Source organism: Oncorhynchus mykiss, chromosome 12, assembly GCF_057628025.1.
Source record: "Oncorhynchus mykiss isolate SJ-2025 chromosome 12, ASM5762802v1, whole genome shotgun sequence".
Taxonomy (NCBI): Eukaryota; Metazoa; Chordata; class Actinopteri; order Salmoniformes; family Salmonidae; genus Oncorhynchus; species Oncorhynchus mykiss.
Window position 1 is genome coordinate 28,919,594 of NC_143033.1, and position 21,022 is coordinate 28,940,615.

Genomic DNA, 21,022 nt, shown 5'->3' on the forward strand with positions numbered 1-21,022 from the left:
GATGGCTTTGTTAAGGAAGGTTTGGGAATTGCTTCCCTTAAGGTGGTTGTATAATTTAACGGCTCTTTTCTGGATTTTGATAATTAGCGGGCCTAATTCTTCTCTGCGTGCAGTATTTGTGTTTTACGTGACATTTATATATATTTTTAAGAGAAATGCCTTGGCGGCCGCGGTGCAACTTTAAAATAGTCCAAAAACCCGCGACCAATACATTTTAACCCGCGACATTGTTTTCAAAGTTGTCCAAAGACAGGAAAATCACGAACATGGCAACACTGCTGCGCTTCGTGAGCTTACCCGGAAGTGTATGTCAGCAAACGTGTAATGTTTATAATTTTCTAACGTGGTTTGTCGATGAGGTAACACACAACTCAACATCTTCATTTACCGTTTTTGATTACTAATAATGCACCTTGTCATTTAAGCTTCAGTTTCCCAACACGTTTACCGCTGTTTAATTCCAATTTATAGTCATAGAAACTAGCTAACTAACGTTATGGACTGGGGATTGGCGCTCGAGGAGGACATGGCGCGGTAAGACCGGTGACTGTTATCTTGGGAGCTTATGTTTGTTATGTGGAGTGGGTGATTACACGCTGTTATATTAGTTGAGTACGCCTACCTAACGAATTATTTACCCTAGCAAAAACAATTATGTCCCCCCCCCCCAGCGAAACCTCCGCCACGGGAAACACTGAGCAGCAATACAACCCCTGGTCCAACCAGTCCAACCCATGGTCAGATCCAGGCTGCACCTCGGGATCTATAGGGGAGCTGGAAAAGCTGGCCTCAGGGGATGGACATCATGGCACTCACTCGAAGAAGCAAGGCGTCCAGGTAGAATGAGTTTGTATAGGACAGCAGTAATTTCCCAGACAATTGTGGGCATGTGACAGAAAGTCATCTTATGTGTTGTCTCTTGCAGACGGATGCCTGGACAGCAGACAAAGATGTTAACACAGATCAGGATTGGGAGTCACTGATGGTAATGTGTTCACTCTGGGGGCATGACTGGGGTATGGTGAATCAGTGTAGTAACTCACACACAATATATATATATATATGTATATCTGTTCATGCGCATGACACAAGTTAACCTCTTTCATTCTTATTCTGTGGTTACATTTTCCCCTCTTTCTCCAACATTTCCTCCTTCCCTTCCTATTTCTTTCTTTCACTCTCTCTTTCTCTCTCTCTCTCTCTCTCTCTCTCTCTCTCTCTCTCTCTCTAGCGGTCAGTGGATGAGTACAGCACTCACCTGGCCCTGCAATATGAGGAGCTGATGAAGCAGCAGCAGGAGGAGGAGGCTGATCATGGCAACCTCGTAGACAGCCTGGTTCAGAAAAAAGATGAAGGAATCCACCAGCAGCAGGTCTGTGTTCAAACACACATCTCTGCTGTAGGCTACGTATAGGCCTACTTGTATTTTCATCAGCTTGAGATGTTGTACATCTTTGGTCTAATTAACTGCTAGTGACAATATTTTCAGATGCTGCTGGACAAAATTGAGTCTCTGCGTGTGAAGCTTCAGCTGAACTGCTGCAAGACCACCCGCAAGAACTTTGCAGTCAAGAAGCAAGACCTCAGCGCGGAGAAAATCAAAATGGAGGAGGAGAGGAACAGGTAGAGATATTGAAAAGAAGGTGGAAAATGAGAAATTGGGGAAAACCCTTTGAGGTGTGGTACAGACGGTAGGCTAGGTGGTGGCCACCAACAGAACTGTGACAAAATATCCTGTCAGTCAGCCATGTTCCTCTGTCTGTCCCTCTACCAGACTGTCTCAGGAGCTGAAGGAGACCACCAGGAAGCTGGCTTTGCTGATAGAGGAGCAGAACCTGGAGAAGTAAGACTACTGAGCCACACTCCTACACTTCACCTAACCATAAACAACGTATCATATACATTATCATGCTACACAACACATCTTGTCCACAATATAATGCTATACAACACACCTACTGTGCTCATCTATAGGCTTATGTGGGAGCGGGAGCTAGCAGACTTGAACACTGAGATGGAGCGGCTACAGAAAGAGTCAGAGGAGGCCACCCAGACAGCTCTACGGGATGAGGTCAGTCTCTGTCCATATTTATCATCTCTACATCAGTCAACCATCACAACCCTATGACACTGAATGTTCACTCTGATTCACCTATCCACATGGCGCCATGGAGTTTGATTTGAAGACAGTCAGGGATTAACCCTGATTTGTATTCTGATTTATGTTCAACAGATTGCAGCTCTGGAAATGCAGAGAGATGTGACCATGTCTGAGGTGGACGACTGGCTGAAAGAGGCTGACCAATACATCAACACACTTAGGTACTATACTGAGCATGACCCTATGACTGAAGCTGGATGTAGCCTACATATTGTAGCTTCTTCCATAAAGGCTGTGCTTCAGTGATTGGTGTTTCCTCTGTCTGCAGATTTGACCCCTCTCAGCAGCACATGCAACAAAGGCTGGAGTGGGAGAACAATGTGGCTGTTGTTCACAGCAGTTTGGCGGGACTGCAGGTGAGGGACAAGATAGATGGTAGAACACTGCTTCTCACTGGATAAATGTAGGCTTTAAGAACATGACTAGTGGGGACTTTATTATTGTCTCTCTCTCTCTCTCTCTCTCTCTCAGAATCAGTTCAAGGAGCACCTTCACCTGCTGCAAAAGGGCCAACCGATGGAAAGCCTCCCTGGAGTCACATTACCACACTTACCCCAAGTCCCCACGGTCTGTGTGTGATACATGTGTGTAGTTGATTCTGACGAAGAGAGTCGATGCCAGTGATTAATGTGGATACAGTATCTGTTGTTAATGGAACCATTCCTCTGCAGGTGGACTTGGTGATGAGTCCGATGATGTACGCTCCACCCCTCCCCCCTTTTCAAAATTTCCAGATGGGCCCTCCTAACGCCGTGGGGATGCCCTTCCAACCCCAGCAGCACCACCCAGCTGCCTTCATAGCCCCAGCCAGATTAACTCCCCCACCTGTCCCCTCCTCTACTCCCCCTACCTCTGCTTTACCGCTCCACCCAGCCACCCCACCTGTTTCCCTGCCCACCACCGTGGCCTCCGCCCAGCCCCTGCCTTTCAGTAACCCTCCTGCTGCTGGCAAACTGGACAACCTGCTGAAGCGACTGGGGGACATATTTCCACAGTGCAACAGGTGAGCTGTCTGTCACTTACTCTGAATTTACTAGTCAGTAAAAGATCTTGCAGACTACAATCAATAAATAATGATTCTAGTCTCATTCTTTCCATTTACCTTCGTCTCTTTCTACTCTCCGTCCCTCTCTCTCTCTCTCTCTCCAGAACTCAACTCATGTCAGTGCTGCAGCAGATTAAGAATTCCCGTGGCACCATGGCTGGCATGTCTATGGACGAGGTCACACAGCAGGTGGCACAGAGACTGGCACAGAGTGAGAAACCGGTAAAACAATCACACAAACTCACACTGAGACACATACACACTAAGTGTGCACACACACCAACACAGTCTAAACCTTAATCTAACCTTTATCCTCCACAGGCTCCAGGGCCCATCAGGCCTCTTTCTGCTGCCAGGGGCATTCCTGGTCTTCCAGGCCCAATCCATCGTCCTCCAGGCCCAATCCAGAGGCCTCCTGGCCCCATCCAGAGACCCACAAATCCCTCCCAGAGACCTGCAGTAACTCAAGTCTTCCAGACAAGGCCCCCACAGGTACAAACCACTACCAACCCGCAGAAGGCACAATTGAGAATTTTAGGCTTGGGTGACTATGTACATAATTAATGTATTTCTGAGGTGCTGCTTCTCTCTCTCTCCAGCCTGTGGCTCCCATTAATCGTAAGCTGTGCTTGATGTGCCAGAACCACGTGGAAGTAGACAGCCAGCACCCCATGAGCTGCGCCCACACTGTTCATAAGGATGTAAGTCCTACACTGAATTAAAAATGTATAGATTACTGAAAACTGTATGGCTCAGTTGGTAGAGAATAGGGCTTACAACGCCAGGACTGTGAGTTAAATTCTCTGGGCCACCCATACGTAATATGTATACACGCATGACTAAGTCGCTTTGGATAATAGCGTCTGCTAAATTGACACTATCAGATGATACTTTGCTATAACCCTAACTATGCTTAAAGTAGTTAGGCACCGTTAGCTGATGTAAAGCTGATGATTTGCCTGTTTCAGTGCATCAGTGTATGGCTACAGTCCAGCAAGAACAACACCTGCCCCTTCTGCCCAGCCAAGTGAAAGGAGTAGCAAAAAACACAAAGGAGAAGACATGAAGGGAAAGAGGAGCTGAACACTGATAGTGTTCTGTTCAGCGTCACATAATGGAAGAAGGAGATGGTGGTATATGATTCACATCAACTATATACACAGAGCAGACATGGTGACGTATTACTATTCACCTACAGTGCATTCAGAAAGTATTCAGATCCCTTGACTTTTTCAGCATTTTGTTACGTTACAGCCCTATGCTAAAATAGATTCAATTAAACAAGTTTCCTCATCAATTGACACACACCATGATGACAAAGTGAAAACAGGTTATTTAAGTATTCAGACCCTTTGCTATGAGACTCGAAATTGAGCTCAGGTACCAAAACATGTATGCAGCATTGAAGGTCCCCAAGAACACAGTGGCCTCCATCATTCTTAAATAGAAGACGTTTGGAACTACCAAGGCTTCCTAGAGCTGGCCGCCCGGCAAAGAACCCGATGGTCACTGTGAAAGAGCTCCAGATTTGAGAGAACCTTCCAGAAGGACAACCATCTCTGCAGCACTCCAACAATCAGGCCTTTATGGTAGAGTGGCCAGACGGAAGCCACTCCTCAGTAAAAGGCACTTGACACCCCGCTTGGAGTTTGACAAAAGGCACCTAAAGGACTCTCAGACCATGAGAAACAAGATTCTCTGGTCTAATGAAACCAAGACTGAACTCTTTGGCCTGAATGCCAAGCGTCACCTCTGGAGGAAACCTGGCAACATCCCTACGGGGAAGCATGGCAGAGACTAGTCAGGATCGAGGGAAAGATGAACGGTGCAAAGTTTTGAGAGATCCTTGATGAAAACCTGCTCCTGAACGCTCAGGACCTCAGACTGGGGCAAAGGTTCACCTTCCAACAGGACAACGACCCTAAGCACACAGCCAAGACAACGCAGGAGTGCCTACGGGACAAGTCTCTGAATGTCCTTGAGGGGCCCAGCCAGAGGCCAGACTTGAACCCAATTGAACATCTCTGGAGAGACCTGAAAATAGCTGTGCAGTGACACTCTCCATCCAACCTGACAGAGCTTGAAAGATGAATGGGAGAAACTCTCAAAACACAGGTGTGCCAAACTTGTAGCTTCATACCAAGAAGACTTGAGGCTGTAATCGCTGCCAAAGGTGCTTCAACAAAGTACTGAGTAAAGGGTCTGAATACATATGTAAATGTAATATATATCAGTTTATTTTAATATTTTTGTGCAAAAATAATCAATTTGCTTTTGTCATTGTGGGGTAGTGTGTAGATTGATGAGGAGAAAACTATTTTATCCGTTTTAGAATAAGGTTGTAACATAACAAAATGTTGAAGAAGTCAAGGGGTCTGACCTTTCCGAATGCACTGTATGTGACACAATAAACAGAAGTCTTTCATATTATGCATCCCTATATTTATACAGCTGACTAAATACTTTAATACCTTTTTAAAGGCTGACCAAAAGCGCATCTGTTGTTAACTGCAATGATAATCTGGCACCATAACTTATTTTTTGTTTTCACATTACTGTTGTGTGTTAACCCATAGGGATATCATGTTTGTTATGTATGCCTTTTTATTTATTGTAAAATATACTTCTCATACCCTTTTGACATCATTATAACAACTTTGACATGTTATTTTGTAAGTATGTTATAGTATGTTCATTTCTAATTTTCATGATTCTATGTTGAACATTTTATAATTTGAATGGCAAAAAAAATACACTAGTGTTATGTTAAGTGCCTTATTAAAAGTCACACTGAAGTATGACTCATTGAACTTAAAACTGCCCAATTTGAATGAGCAGAATGTTGAAATACTTACAGTTGAAGTTGGAAGTTTACATACACCTTAGCCAAATACATTTAAACACAGTTTTTCACAATTCCTGACATTTAATCCTAGTAAAAATTCCCTGTCTTAGGTCAGTTAGGATCACCACTTTTATTTTAAGAATGTGAAATGTCAGAATAATAGTAGAGTGATTTCAGCTTTTTTTTCTTTCTTCAGATTCCCAGTGGGTCAGAAGTTTACACTCAATTAGTATTTGGTAACATTGCCTTTAAATTGTTGAACTTGGGTCAAATGTTTCGGGTAGCCTTCCACAAGCTTCCCACAATGAGTTAGGTGAATTTTGGCCCATTCCTCCTGACAGAGCTGGTGTAACTGAGTCAGGTCTGTAGGCCTCCTTGCTTGCACACACTTTTTCAGTTCTGCCCACAAATTTTCTTTAGAACTTAGGTCAGGGCTTTGTGATGGCCACTCCAATACCTTGCCTTTGTTGTCCTTAAGCCGTTTTTTTACACAACTTTGGAAGTACGCTTGGGGTCATTGTCCATTTGGAAGACCCATTTGCCACCAAGCTTCAACTTCCTGACTGATGTCTTGAGATGTTGCTTCAATATATCCACATAATTTTCCTCCCTCATGATGCCATCTATTTTATGAAGTGCACCAGTCCCTCCTGCAGCAAAGCACCCCCACAACATGATGCTGCCACCCCCGTGCTTCACGGTTGGGATGGTGTTCTTCGTCTGCAAGCATCCCGCTTTTTCCTCCAAACATAACAATGGTCATTGTGGCCAAAGAGTTCTATTTTTGTTTCATCAGACCAGAGGACATTTCTCCAAAAAGTATGATCTTTGTCCCCATGTGCAGTTAGTTGCAAACCGTAGTCTGGCTTTTTTTATGGCGGTTTTGGAGCAGTGGCTTCTTCTTTGCTGAGCGGCCTTTCATGTTATGTCGATATAGGACTCGTTTTTACTGTGGATATAAATACCTTTGTACCTGTTTCCTCCAGCATCTTCACAAGGTCCTTTGGTGTTGTTCTGGGATTGTTTTGCACTTTTCGCACCAAAGTACGCTCATCTCTAGGAGACAGAACGCATCTCCTTCCTGAGCAGTATGACGGCTGCATGGTCCCATGGTGTTTATGCTTGCGTACTATTGTTTGTACAGGTGAACCTGGTACCTTCAGGCGTTTGGAAATTGCTCCCAAGGATGAACCAGACTTGTGGAGGTCTACAAATTGTTTTCTGAGTTCTTGGCTGATTTCTTTTGATTTTCCCATGATGTCAAGCAAAGAGGCAGTGAGTTTGAAGGTAGGCCTTGAAATACATCCACAGGTACACCTCTAATTGACTAATGTCAATTAGTCTATCAGAAGCTTCTAAAGTCATGACATCATTTTCTGGAATTTCCCAAGCTGTTTAAAGGCACAGTCAATTTAGTGTATGTAAACTTCTGACCCACTGGAATTGTGATACAGTGAATTATATGTGAAATCTGTCTGTAAACAATTGTTGGAAAAATGACTTGTGTCATGCACAAAGTAGATGTCCTAACTGACTTGCCAAAACTATAGTTTGTTAACAAGAAATTTGTGGAGTGGTTGAAAAACAAGTTTTAATGACTCCAACCTAAGTGTATGTAAACTTCCAACTTCAACTGTATAGAGAAGTGAGATGGCATTAACTATTTGGACTGTTGTATTAACCTGACAATAAACATGTTTAATTACCATCTGTGATAAACGATCAAAGAAAACCATCACCCCAGTATTTTGGAGACCTTATGCATTTTACTGACAGGATGTCATCTCTGGAGTAGAGCGCAAGATGTTAGGAACTCAGCAAAAAAAGAAACATCCTCTCACTGTCAACTGCGTTTATTGTGAGCAAACTTAACATGTAAATATTTGTATGAACATAAGATTCAACAACTGAGACATAAACTGAACAAGTTCCACAGACGTGACGAACAGAAACGGAATAATGTGTCCTTCCACCAAGGCACCTGCAAGTTCACAGACATTTCTGGGGGGAATGGCCCTAGCCCTCACCCTCCGATCCAACAGGTCCCAGACGTGCTCAATGGGATTGAGATCCGGGCTCTTCGCTGGCCATGGCTGAACACTGACATACATGTCTTGCAGAAAATCACCCACAGAACGAGCAGTATGGCTGGTGGCATTGTCATGCTGGAGGGTCATGTCAGGATGAGCCTGCAGGAAGAGTACCACATGAGGGAGGAGGATGTCTTCCCTGTAACGCACAGCGTTGAGATTGCCTGCAATGACGACAAGCTCAGTCCGATGATGCTATGACACACCACCCCAGACCATGACGGACCCCCCCCCACCTCCAAATCGATCTCACTCCAGAGTACAGGCCTCAGTGTAACGCTCATTCCTTCTACGATAAACACGAATCAGAGCATAACCCCCGGTGAGACAAAACCGTGACTCGTCAGTGAAGAGCACTTTTTGCCAGTCCTGTCTGATCCAGCGACGGTGGGTTTGTGCCCATAGGCAATGTTGTTGCCAGTGATGTCTGGTGAGGACCTGCCTTACAACAGGACTACAAGCCCTCAGTCCAGCATCTCTCAGCCTATTGTGGACAGTCTGAGCACTGATGGAGGAATTGTGCGTTCCTGGTGTAACTCGGGCAGTTGTTGTTGCCATCCTGTACCTGTCCTGCAGGTGTGATGTTCGGATGTACCGATCCTGTGCAGATGTTGTTACACGTGGTCTGCCACTGCGAGGACGATCAACTGTCCATCCTGTCTCCCTGTAGCGCTGTCTTAGGCGTTATTTGGATTTTTACGAATTATCTTTGAAAGACAGGGTCCTATGAGGTGTAATCATTACTCCAAATATTTGCAAAGCTAGCATTTCTATTGGACAGGTTCAGCAAACAGGGAAGGACCAACCTGAATCTCTCCAATAGAAATGCTAGTTTTCATTTGGAGTAATGATTACACCCCAGGTACACCAAGTTTCTTTCACCAAGCAATAGCAAGCATGAAACTGAGACAGGCCATGTTCATGTGGATGGAATCACACAGTGAAGGTGGCCACTACGCTAATACTGACCTACTGCCAACAAGAGAGTCAGTGCAAGAGCGACAAACTTTATGGTGAGGGACTGAGAGAGGAGATGAGATAAAAAGGGAGAGGGGGATGTGTCAGATAAAAATATTGAGAAGCAAGCAACTTAACATTCAATGTTTCACACAACCAAACACATTTGAATCTAACACCAAACATTCATCCTCAAACTTTAGAGTACAAAATGCCACTGTTAGACATTAATAACCTTTAAATTACTTTTGATGAATATGATCCATATTTCAAATGGCAAACATTTCATTCTTAAATTTCTTTCCAATAAATAATATCTGCTGTCTTTCAGCAACTTTACATTCAATTCATTCAATTCCTCCATTTTCCAATGTTGGCTATATCCTGTGCTTTCTTTATATGCCCCATGCCTCCCTTCGAGAGTTTCAGTGAGGCTGGATGTCTGTTACCTGGGGTGGTGCTGCTCTTTAAGTGAGGCCGATGCACAGCACCAGGAAGCTTTTATAGGTCTCTGAGCAGGTGTGTGCGTGCTGTCTCAGACATGGACCTCCACCCCTTACAACTCAACTGGAGGAGCAAGTTCAAGGGTCAGAAACAAAAATTTTTTTTTAAACGAAGTACAGTTAGATGAGCAAACAGACAAATATACCTACATGTACAGTACCAGTCAAAAGTTTGGACACACCTACACACCTACTTAAAAATATATAAATTTGCAAACATTTCTAAAAAGCGGTATTCACTTTGTCATTATGAGATATTGTGTGTAGTAGACTGATGAGGTAAAAAACATTGAATCAATTTTAGAATAAAGCTGTAATGTAACAAAATGTGGAACAAATCGAGGGGTCTGACTACTTTCTGAATGCGCTGTATATGCCATTGTAGACTGCCATTTAATACAATAAAGATGTTGAAATGACGATATCACTGGAGTTATTGCAAATCAATTTGTGCCACTTGTGTAGCTTACCTGGAGCTGGCAAACCAATTTATTAAATAGCCTATAAGTTTATTGTTGTAGTAGCCTTGTGTTACTATGCAATTATTAACGGCCATGTTTAGTAAATTCAATTGGAAATTCTCAAAGCTCTATTGCAATTGCCGATCAGTTGTTAGAATGCATTTGATTGATGATAACAGTAGTCAGATTAGGCTACAGGTAAAACAAATTCAAAAAATCAACAATGGTTGTTGTTGACTAGCATATTCAGTTAATATACAGTACCAGTCAAAAGTTTAGAAACACCTACTCATTCAAGGGTTTTTCTTTATTTTTACTATTTTCTACATTGTAGAATAATAGTGAAGACAAACTATGAAATAACACATGGAATCATGTGGTAACCAAAAAATATATATTTTGGATTCTTTAAAGTAGCCACCCTTTGCCTTGATGACAGCTTTGCACACTCTTGGAATTCTCTCAACCAGCTTCACTTGGAATGCTTTTCCAACAGTCTTAAAGGAGTTCCCATATATGCTGAGCACTTGTTGGCTGCTTTTCCTTCATACTGCGGTCCAACTCATCTCAATTGGGTTGAGTTCAGGTGATTGTGGAAGCCAGGTCATCTGATGCAGCACTCCATCACTCTCCTTTTTGGTCAGCCTGGAGGTGTGTTGGATCATTGTCCTGTTGAAAAACAAATGATAGTCCCACTAATCGCAAACCAGATGGGATGGTATATAGTCGTGGCCAAAAGTTTTGAGAATGACACAAATATGAGTTTTCACAAAGTCTGCTGCCTCAGTTTGAATGATGGCAATTTGAATATACTCCAGAATGTTATGAAGAGTGATCAGATGAATTGCAATTAATTGTAAAGTCCCTTTTTGCCATGCAAATGAACTGAATCCCCCAAAAACATTTACACTGCATTTCAGACATGCCACAAAAGGACCAGCTGACATCATGACAGTGATTCTCTCGTTAACACAGGTATGAGTGTTGACGAGGACAAGGCTGGAGATCACTCTGTCATGGTGATTGAGTTTGAATAACAGACTGGAAGCTTCAAAAGGAGGGTGGTGCTTGGAATCATTGTTCTTCCTCTGTCAGCCATGGTTACCTGCAAGGAAACACGTGCCATCATCATTGCTTTGCACAAAAAGGGCTTCACATGCAAGGATATTGCTGCCAATAAGATTGCACCTAAATCAACCATTTATCAGATCATCAAGAACTTCAAGGAGAGCGGTTCAATTGTTGTGAAGAAGGCTTCAGGGCGCCCAAGAAAGTCCAGCAAGCGCCAGGACCGTCTCCTAAAGTTGATTCAGCTGCATGATCTGGCCACCACCAGTACAGAGCTTACTCAAGAATGGCAGCAGGCAGTTGTGAGTGCATCTGCACGCACAGTGAGGTGAAGACTTTTGGAGGATGGCCTGGTGTCAAGAAGGGAAGCAAAGAAGCCACTTCTCTCCAGGAAAAACATCAGGGACAGACTGATATTCTGCAAAAGGTACAGGGATTGGACTGCTGAGGACTGGGGTAAAGTAATTTTCTCTGATGAATCCCCTTTCTGATTGTTTGGGGCACCCGGAAAAAAGCTTGTCCAGAAAAGACAAGGTGAGCGCTACCATCAGTCCTCTGTCATGCCAACAGTAAAGCATCCTGAGACCATTCATGTCTGGGATTGCTTCTCAGCCAAGGGAGTGGGCTCACTCACAATTTTGCCCAAGAACACAGCCATAAATAAAGAATGGTACCAAGAGTCACTTCTCTCAACCATCCAGGAACAGTTTGGTGATGAACAATGCCTTTTCCAGCATGATGGAGCACCTTGCCATAAGGCAAAAGTGATACCTAAATGCCTCGGGGAACAAAACATCAATATTTTGGGTCCATGGCCAGGAAACTCCCCAGACCTTAATCCCATTGAGAACTTGTGGTCAATCCTCAAGAGGCAGGTGGGCAAACTCCAAGCATTGATTATGCAAGAATGGGCTGGCATCAGTCAGGATGTGACCCAGAAGTTAATTAACAGCATGCCAAGGCGGATTGCCGAGGTCTTGAAAAAGAAAGGTCAACACTGCAAATATTGACTCTTTGCATCAACTTCATGTAATTGCCAATAAAAGCATTTGACACTTATGAAATGCTTGTAATTATACTTCAGTATTCCATAGTAACATCTGACAAAAATATCTAAAGACACTGAGGCAGCAGACTTTTGTAAAATTAATATTTGTGTCATTTTCAAAACTTTTGGACACGACTGTATAGCTGCAGAATACTGTGGTAGCCATGATGGTTAAGTGTACCTTGAATTCTAAATAAATCACTGACAGTGTCACCAGCAAAGCACTCCCACACCATCACACCACCATGCTTCACGGTGAGGACTACACATACTGAGATCATCCATTCACCTACTCCGTGTCTCACAAAGACACAAAAATCTAATTTTGGACTCATCAGACCAAAGGACAGATTTCCACTGGTCTAATGTCCATTGCTCGTGTTTCTTGGCCAAAGCAAGTCTCTTCTTCTGATTGGTGTTCTTTTAGTTGTTTTTTTTGCAGCAATTCGACCATGAAGGCCTGATTCACATCTCCTCTAAACAGTTTATGGTGAGATGTGTCTGTTACTTGAACTCTGTAAAGCATTTATTTGTGATGCAATTTCTGAGGCTGGTAAATCTAATGAACTCATCCTCTGCAGCAGAGATAACTCTGGGTCTTCATTTCCTGTAGCAGTCCTCATGAGAGCCAGTGTCTTTATAGCGCTTGATGGTTTTTGCGACTGTACTTTCAAAATGTTCCATATTGACTGACCATGTCTTAATAAGGATCGGCCCCTTTTTTTTTCAATTTTCTCCTAAAATGACATACCCAAATCTAACTGCCTGTAGCTCAGGCCCTGAAGCAAGGATATGCATATTCTTGGTACCATTTGAAAGCAAACACTTGGAAGTTAGTGGACATGTGAAAGGAATGTAGGAGAATATAACACATTAGATCTGTTAAAAGATAATACAAAGAAAAAAACAAACAATGTTTAGGTATTTTTTTGTACCATCATCTTTGAAATGCAAGAGAAAGGCCATAATGTATTATTCCAGCCCAGTTGCAATTTAGATTTTGGCCACTAGATGTCCGCAGTGTATGTGCAAAGTTTTAGACTGATCCAATGAACCATTGCATTGCTGTTCAGAATTTGGTATTAAGACTGCCCAAATATGCCTAATTTGTTTATTAATAACTTTTCATGTTCAAAACTGTGCACTCTCCTCAAACAGTAGCAACCATGTCACAACACAACTGATAGTCTCAAATGCATTAAGAAGGAAAGAAATTCCACACATTAACTTTTAACAAGGCACACCTGTTATTTGAAATGCATTCCAGGTGACTCCCTCATGAAGCGGGCGGCAGGGTAGCCTAGTGGTTAGAGTGTTGGACTACTAACCAGAAGGTTGCAAGTTCAAACCCTCGAGCTAGGTACAAATCTGTCGTTCTGCCCCTGAACAGGCAGTTAACCCACTGTTCCTAGGCCGTCATTGAAAATAAGAATTTGTTCTTAACTGACTTGCCTAGTTAAATAAAGGTTTTTTAAAAAAGCTTGTTAAGAGTGTGCAAAGCTGTCTTTGAAGAATAAATAAATATATTTTGATTTGTTCAATACTTTTTTGGTTAGTACATAATTCCCTATGTGTTATTTCATAGTTTTGATGTCTTTACTATTATTTTACAATGTAGAAAATAGTACAAATAAAGAAAAACCCTTGAATGAGTAGGTGTGCCCAAACTTTTGACTGGTACTGTACATGCATGGGTTACTGGGTTTGCCTGATGTTATGTACTGGGGTTACTATCAATCCTTTGAATGTCAAAGTATTAACATTTTTCTGGAACGGCAGATGACACTTATCTATGTGTTGTTTCTGACACGCAAAATCTTAGTACATAAATGGTATACATTAATACTGACGTACTTTACGTATGTAACTGGATATATTCAATATCACTAAACATGCCCTAGTGTTGGACGTCATGATAAACAATATTTGTTAGATCCATATACAGCAGGGGTATCAAACAAATTTTGCCCAGGGTGCCACATTCGTTCTTCAACGACGTCCGGAGGGCTGCACTGAATTTATAAAACATTTCCTTGCTGTCAAAACTTGCAAAAAATAGTTCTCTATTGTTTAAAAAAAAATAATCTCGATGCTCCCTGACTATCTAGCTTTCATTGCGTGATTATTAGCGAGCTGGACACAGTCAATGAACGGTATGCATGTTGGTCCATTATAATTTCTACACAGTTTCAATTTGGTTTTAGTCATTTTAAATTATATTGAGTTTGTTTCCCCCAACAACATCAAAAAATATATATACAGTGCATTCGAAAAGTATTCAGGCCCCTTGACATTTCCCACATTTTCTTACGTTACAGTCTTATTCTTAAATTTAAAAAAAAAAATTCCCTCATCAATCTTCACACAATACCCCATAATGACAAAGCTAAAACAGGTTTTTAGACATTTTTACTTATTCATAAAAAATAAAAAAAAACATACCTTATTTACATAAATATTCAGACCCTTTGCTTGGAGACTCAAAAATGAGCTCAGGTGCATCCTGTTTCCATTGATTATCCTTGAAATGTTTCTACAACTTGATTGGAGTCCACCTGTGGTATATTCAATCGATAGGTGTGTGCCTTTCCAATTCATGTCCTGTCTAAATAAGCTCCCACAGTTGACAGTGCATGTCAGAGCAAAAACCAAGCCATGAGGTCAGAGGAATTGTCCGTAGAGCTCCCAGACAGGATTGTGTCAAGGCACAGTGCTGGGGAAGGGTACCAAAATATTTCTGCAGCATTGAAGGTCCTTAAGAACACAGTGGCCTCCATCATTCTTAAATGGAAGAAGTTTGGAACCACCAAGACTCTTCCAAGAACTGTCCACCCGGCCAAACTGACCAATCGGAGGAGAAGGGCCTTAGTCAGGGAGGTGACCAAGAACCCGTTGGTCATTCTGACAGAGCTCCAGAGTTCCTCTGTGGAGATTGGAGAACCTTCCAGAAGGATAACCATCTCTGCAGCACTCCACCTTTAAGGTAGTGGCCAGACGGAAGCTACTCCTCAGTAAAAGGCACATGACAGCCTGCTTGGAGTTTGAAAAAAGGACACCTAAAGGACTCAGACCATGAGAAACAAGATTCTCTGGTCTGATGAAACCAAGATTGAACTCTTTGGCCTGAATGCCAAGCGTTACATCTGGAGGAAACCTGGCACCATCCCTACGGTGAAGCATGGTGGTGGCAGCATCATGCTGTGGGGAAGTTTTTCAGCGGCAGGGACTGGGAGACTAGTCAGGATCAAGGGAAAGACGAACGGAGCAAGAGTGCTCAGGCCCTCAGACTGGGGCGAAGGTTAATGAGAAGGGTGTGCTTGAAAGGATGCACGTAACTCTGCAATATTGGGTTGTATTGGGGAGAGTCTCAGTCTTAATTCATTTTCCACACAGTCGGTGCCTGTATTTAGTTTTCATGCTAGGGAGGGCCGAGAATCCATTCTCACATAGGTACATGGTTGCAAAGGGCATCAGTGTCTTAACAGCGCAATTTGCCAAGGCAGGATACTCTGAGCGCAGCCCTATCCAGAAATCTGGCAGTTGCTTCTGATTAAATGACATTTTCATAGAACCGCTTGTTACAATTTCAATGAGGCTTTCTTGTTCAGATATCGGTAAGGGGACTGGAGGCAGGGCATGAAAGGGATAACGAATCCAGTTGTTAGTGTCGTCCGTTTTGGGAAAGTACATGCGTAATTGCAAACCCAGCTCACGCAGGTGCTTTGCTATATCACATGACATTATCTGTAAGTTTGAGTTCAATGATGGAAAGACTTGTGTGTTGTTCTCGTTATTGCAGACAGTGTCCCGCAAATTGAATATGGTTGCAGAGTCCCTGTAATCCTAGATTCAGATCATTCAGGCAGTCACCCAGATAGGCCAGTCGTGTGAGACACTCGTCATCATGCAAGCAGTCAGACAAGTGATAATTAAATGTAACCTTTATTTAACTAGCAAGTTAACTTTAAGCCCGTCTCTCAATTTAAAAAATGTGTCAATACTTTGCCTCTTGATAACCAGCACACATCAGCTCTACTGGTAGTACTGCTTCGACCAGCAGTACTACACCTGCACCTGTCGACGACACAAGTTGTTCTGCTTCCACGAGCACATCCAATGCTAGCATGAGTAATTCTACATTTGTTGCTGGCCCAGCTAGCATGGACATTGACAGTTGTGAATCTAATGCAGCCGAAGAGCTACTGCCCCCTTACCCGGGAAAGCCCCGAACAACAGACAGGGACGTTTGACCATCAGAAATGCGCAAATATGATGAGAACTACATTAGTTTGGGGTTCACTTATATCGGGAGTAGTGCCATTCCTCAGCCACAGTGTGTTATATGTGCAAAAGTACTATCTCACAACTCTATGAAACATTCACTCTTGCGCAGACATTTAGAAACGAAACGCTCTAGAGGTTAAATGGGAATCCCGCAAGTTAGTAATGCAGTGACTGAATTGCAGATAGGCTAGCTAATCACAAACCTTGATGATAAAATAACTTTTCACACTTACACCTTAAAATCAAGTGAAATGAAGCAACACCACAAATTATGTACATTCATGGTCCTTTATTGGAACACTTAAGCATGTGAGAATATAGCGTAGTTTGCACCAAATACAGATACTCGCTATCGTTAATTATCTTACAAACACTACCACATCCGCAACACAAGGCCATCTATCCAAGCTTCACATATATGTATTATATACAAATGGGTCACTTCTAAACAGTCATACAATCAACCATAAGTGACACATACTGTACACACTTCTCACCCAAGCCAGTGTTGAAGGTTCACACACACACACACACACACACACACACACACACACACACACACACACCACACACACACACACACACACACACACACACACCACAAGAAGAATATGTGTAGAGCTTAAAAGACAATTTAGCTTTTTACAACCAAATCATTAAAAAAAAATGTATATGGCATGTCCAGACACTTGGTGATTTCACTTGTTTTTGAGAAACTTACCCCAAAGAGCGATTCATTTTCGTTATCCTCGATGTGCAGTACGGGGGCTCCGAAAAACCCAAATACATCCTTTTAAAAACAGAAAAGCTCTCAGTATAGTGATGCAGGTCTTTAGATGTTGTACACATGAAACAGACAACTCGAGTGATATCTCTCCGCCCATTCTAGCAGCAGGCTACATAGAAAATGGAACAGCTGGATAGGGGCTTGACGGCTTGAGTCGCACAAAATGAAATATACATTTGTTCAGAGCCCCAGTACTGCACAACGAGGACGAGGAAATGATGGCTGGGGTAAGTTTCTCAAAAACAAGTGAAATCACACAAAACAAAAACAAAAAGTCTTTGAACCCTTCTATAAATTTGCCATTGACATCAAAACAGAGATTTGGTTGTAAAAAAAAGAAGCTACATTTCCTTAAAGACAGTAGCTAGTAACATGAGAGCAAGAGGACCTCAGAAACCACTTCAGTTCAACTGCACCAGGAAGAGACAAAACAGGATTGTGACCTGTGGTTGGGTTTTAGTGTGGTAGTAGACTATTAAATCTATGTAATTCCATGTCAGTAGCTTTATCATGATGCAACTGTTTAAGACGTCCTGCGACAATGTCATATGTTAGGAGGCAGGTGGTAGTGTGGACTGGGATGGATCGGAGTTCTGTATACTACACACAACGAGACAAAATAGGGACAGAATGAAGAGTAGGCGAGAGACAGAGTAAGCAGGTATTGGAGTCTGTAGGAGAGTAGTTTCCTATGTGTAAGAAAGGGAGAGAAAGCCAATGTGTGTGTGTGTGTGTGTGTGTGTGTGTGTGTGTGTGTGTGTGTGTGTGTGTGTGTGTGGGGCAGAAGGCAGGTATGGGAGGATAGCTGGACTTCACCGTTTTGTGTGTCAAGGCACAGAGTGAGGGAGGGAGGAGAGAAGATTACAGTTGGTACTCGGATGGCGGTTTAGAGCTTTTAAAGGGCTGTTGGTTTAGACTGGGGCATATGGAGCCAACTCAAACAGATTTCTCAGAGGGAATATATAGGAGTGTTTATTACTGTGTTGTTAAGCTGTGCCCAAGTAGGAATCTAATTTACATAACAATTGGCAAAGCTGACATTTTAAAGTCTAATACAGTGTCTGTGTGTGTGTCTCTCAGAGTCTATGCATGTTTGCCATTAGCCCCTCTATACAGCTTGTGCAGGTGTCGGATCTCTCTCTATCCTCTGTTGCTGCTACAGCATGTACGATGTCTCTGGAAGTATTGTTGTTGCTCTCTCTTTCACTTCTCCACACCGTCAACTATGTCTCCCTGCACACACGCACATGAACCCATGCACTCCCCCTCCTCTCCTGCAGTTCCAGTTCCACTCAAATGAGTGCCCAATCTCTCTGCTTGGCCCAGCAAGTGACATCTTGATCTGACCCCATCTCAATAGACAGGAGCATGCCTCACCCCTGACTACTCCCCCCCATTCCCTGTAGAGGTAGAAGTTGCCACAGATCTTGCCCCTAACAACAGACCTAGGACCAAATCAGATCTAGGATATATCTAGGAACAGATCAGATCTAGGAACAGATCAGATCTAGGACAGATCTAGGACCAGATCCTGGATTAGTGGTTTTAGGCAAATTGAGTTACTATCAATCCTTTGAATGTCAAAGTATTAACATTTTTCTGGAACGGCAGATGACACTTATCTATGTGTTGTTTCTGACACGCAAAATCTTAGTACATAAATGGTATACATTAATACTGACGTACTTTACGTATGTAACTGGATATATTCAATATCACTAAACATGCCCTAGTGTTGGACGTCATGATAAACAATATTTGTTAGATCCATATACAGCAGGGGTATCAAACAAATTTTGCCCAGGGTGCCACATTCGTTCTTCAACGACGTCCGGAGGGCTGCACTGAATTTATAAAACATTTCCTTGCTGTCAAAACTTGCAAAAAATAGTTCTCTATTGTTTAAAAAAAAATAATCTCGATGCTCCCTGACTATCTAGCTTTCATTGCGTGATTATTAGCGAGCTGGACACAGTCAATGAACGGTATGCATGTTGGTCCATTATAATTTCTACACAGTTTCAATTTGGTTTTAGTCATTTTAAATTATATTGAGTTTGTTTCCCCCAACAACATCAAAAAATATATATACAGTGCATTCGAAAAGTATTCAGGCCCCTTGACATTTCCCACATTTTCTTACGTTACAGTCTTATTCTTAAATTTAAAAAAAAAAATTCCCTCATCAATCTTCACACAATACCCCATAATGACAAAGCTAAAACAGGTTTTTAGACATTTTTACTTATTCATAAAAAATAAAAAAAAACATACCTTATTTACATAAATATTCAGACCCTTTGCTTGGAGACTCAAAAATGAGCTCAGGTGCATCCTGTTTCCATTGATTATCCTTGAAATGTTTCTACAACTTGATTGGAGTCCACCTGTGGTATATTCAATCGATAGGTGTGTGCCTTTCCAATTCATGTCCTGTCTAAATAAGCTCCCACAGTTGACAGTGCATGTCAGAGCAAAAACCAAGCCATGAGGTCAGAGGAATTGTCCGTAGAGCTCCCAGACAGGATTGTGTCAAGGCACAGTGCTGGGGAAGGGTACCAAAATATTTCTGCAGCATTGAAGGTCCTTAAGAACACAGTGGCCTCCATCATTCTTAAATGGAAGAAGTTTGGAACCACCAAGACTCTTCCAAGAACTGTCCACCCGGCCAAACTGACCAATCGGAGGAGAAGGGCCTTAGTCAGGGAGGTGACCAAGAACCCGTTGGTCATTCTGACAGAGCTCCAGAGTTCCTCTGTGGAGATTGGAGAACCTTCCAGAAGGATAACCATCTCTGCAGCACTCCACCTTTAAGGTAGTGGCCAGACGGAAGCTACTCCTCAGTAAAAGGCACATGACAGCCTGCTTGGAGTTTGAAAAAAGGACACCTAAAGGACTCAGACCATGAGAAACAAGATTCTCTGGTCTGATGAAACCAAGATTGAACTCTTTGGCCTGAATGCCAAGCGTTACATCTGGAGGAAACCTGGCACCATCCCTACGGTGAAGCATGGTGGTGGCAGCATCATGCTGTGGGGAAGTTTTTCAGCGGCAGGGACTGGGAGACTAGTCAGGATCAAGGGAAAGACGAACGGAGCAAGAGTGCTCAGGCCCTCAGACTGGGGCGAAGGTTAATGAGAAGGGTGTGCTTGAAAGGATGCACGTAACTCTGCAATATTGGGTTGTATTGGGGAGAGTCTCAGTCTTAATTCATTTTCCACACAGTCGGTGCCTGTATTTAGTTTTCATGCTAGGGAGGGCCGAGAATCCATTCTCACATAGGTACATGGTTGCAAAGGGCATCAGTGTCTTAACAGCGCAATTTGCCAAGGCAGGATACTCTGAGCGCAGCCCTATCCAGAAATCTGGCAGTTGCTTCTGATTAAATGACATTTTCATAGAACCGCTTGTTACAATTTCAATGAGGCTTTCTTGTTCAGATATCGGTAAGGGGACTGGAGGCAGGGCATGAAAGGGATAACGAATCCAGTTGTTAGTGTCGTCCGTTTTGGGAAAGTACATGCGTAATTGCAAACCCAGCTCACGCAGGTGCTTTGCTATATCACATGACATTATCTGTAAGTTTGAGTTCAATGATGGAAAGACTTGTGTGTTGTTCTCGTTATTGCAGACAGTGTCCCGCAAATTGAATATGGTTGCAGAGTCCCTGTAATCCTAGATTCAGATCATTCAGGCAGTCACCCAGATAGGCCAGTCGTGTGAGACACTCGTCATCATGCAAGCAGTCAGACAAGTGATAATTAAATGTAACC

General features: G+C 42.7%; 1 protein-coding gene across 1 annotated transcript; it reads left to right on the top strand.

Annotated features, from left to right (window-relative positions):
• The first annotated feature begins 277 nt into the window (after nucleotides 1-277).
• rnf214 (ring finger protein 214) lies at nucleotides 278-7,759 on the top strand. The gene is made up of 16 exons (XM_021623292.3): nucleotides 278-359; nucleotides 472-534; nucleotides 672-837; nucleotides 926-985; nucleotides 1,232-1,372; nucleotides 1,490-1,623; nucleotides 1,775-1,843; nucleotides 1,975-2,071; nucleotides 2,234-2,322; nucleotides 2,430-2,517; nucleotides 2,633-2,728; nucleotides 2,833-3,164; nucleotides 3,311-3,428; nucleotides 3,528-3,698; nucleotides 3,806-3,907; nucleotides 4,175-7,759. Exons 2-16 carry the CDS (start codon nucleotides 497-499, stop codon nucleotides 4,235-4,237), a joined length of 1,764 nt encoding a protein of 587 aa, XP_021478967.1. The 5' UTR covers nucleotides 278-359; nucleotides 472-496; the 3' UTR covers nucleotides 4,238-7,759.
• Nucleotides 7,760-21,022: the final 13,263 nt, after the last annotated feature.

Coding starts and splice junctions, on each gene's coding strand:
- rnf214 (XM_021623292.3), top strand. CDS start 497: ATGGACTGGGGATTGGCGCTCGAGGAGGACATGGCGCG. Junction 2,072..2,233: donor AGACAGCTCTACGGGATGAG/GTCAGTCTCTGT, acceptor TATGTTCAACAG/ATTGCAGCTCTGGAAATGCA. Junction 2,323..2,429: donor CAATACATCAACACACTTAG/GTACTATACTGA, acceptor CTCTGTCTGCAG/ATTTGACCCCTCTCAGCAGC.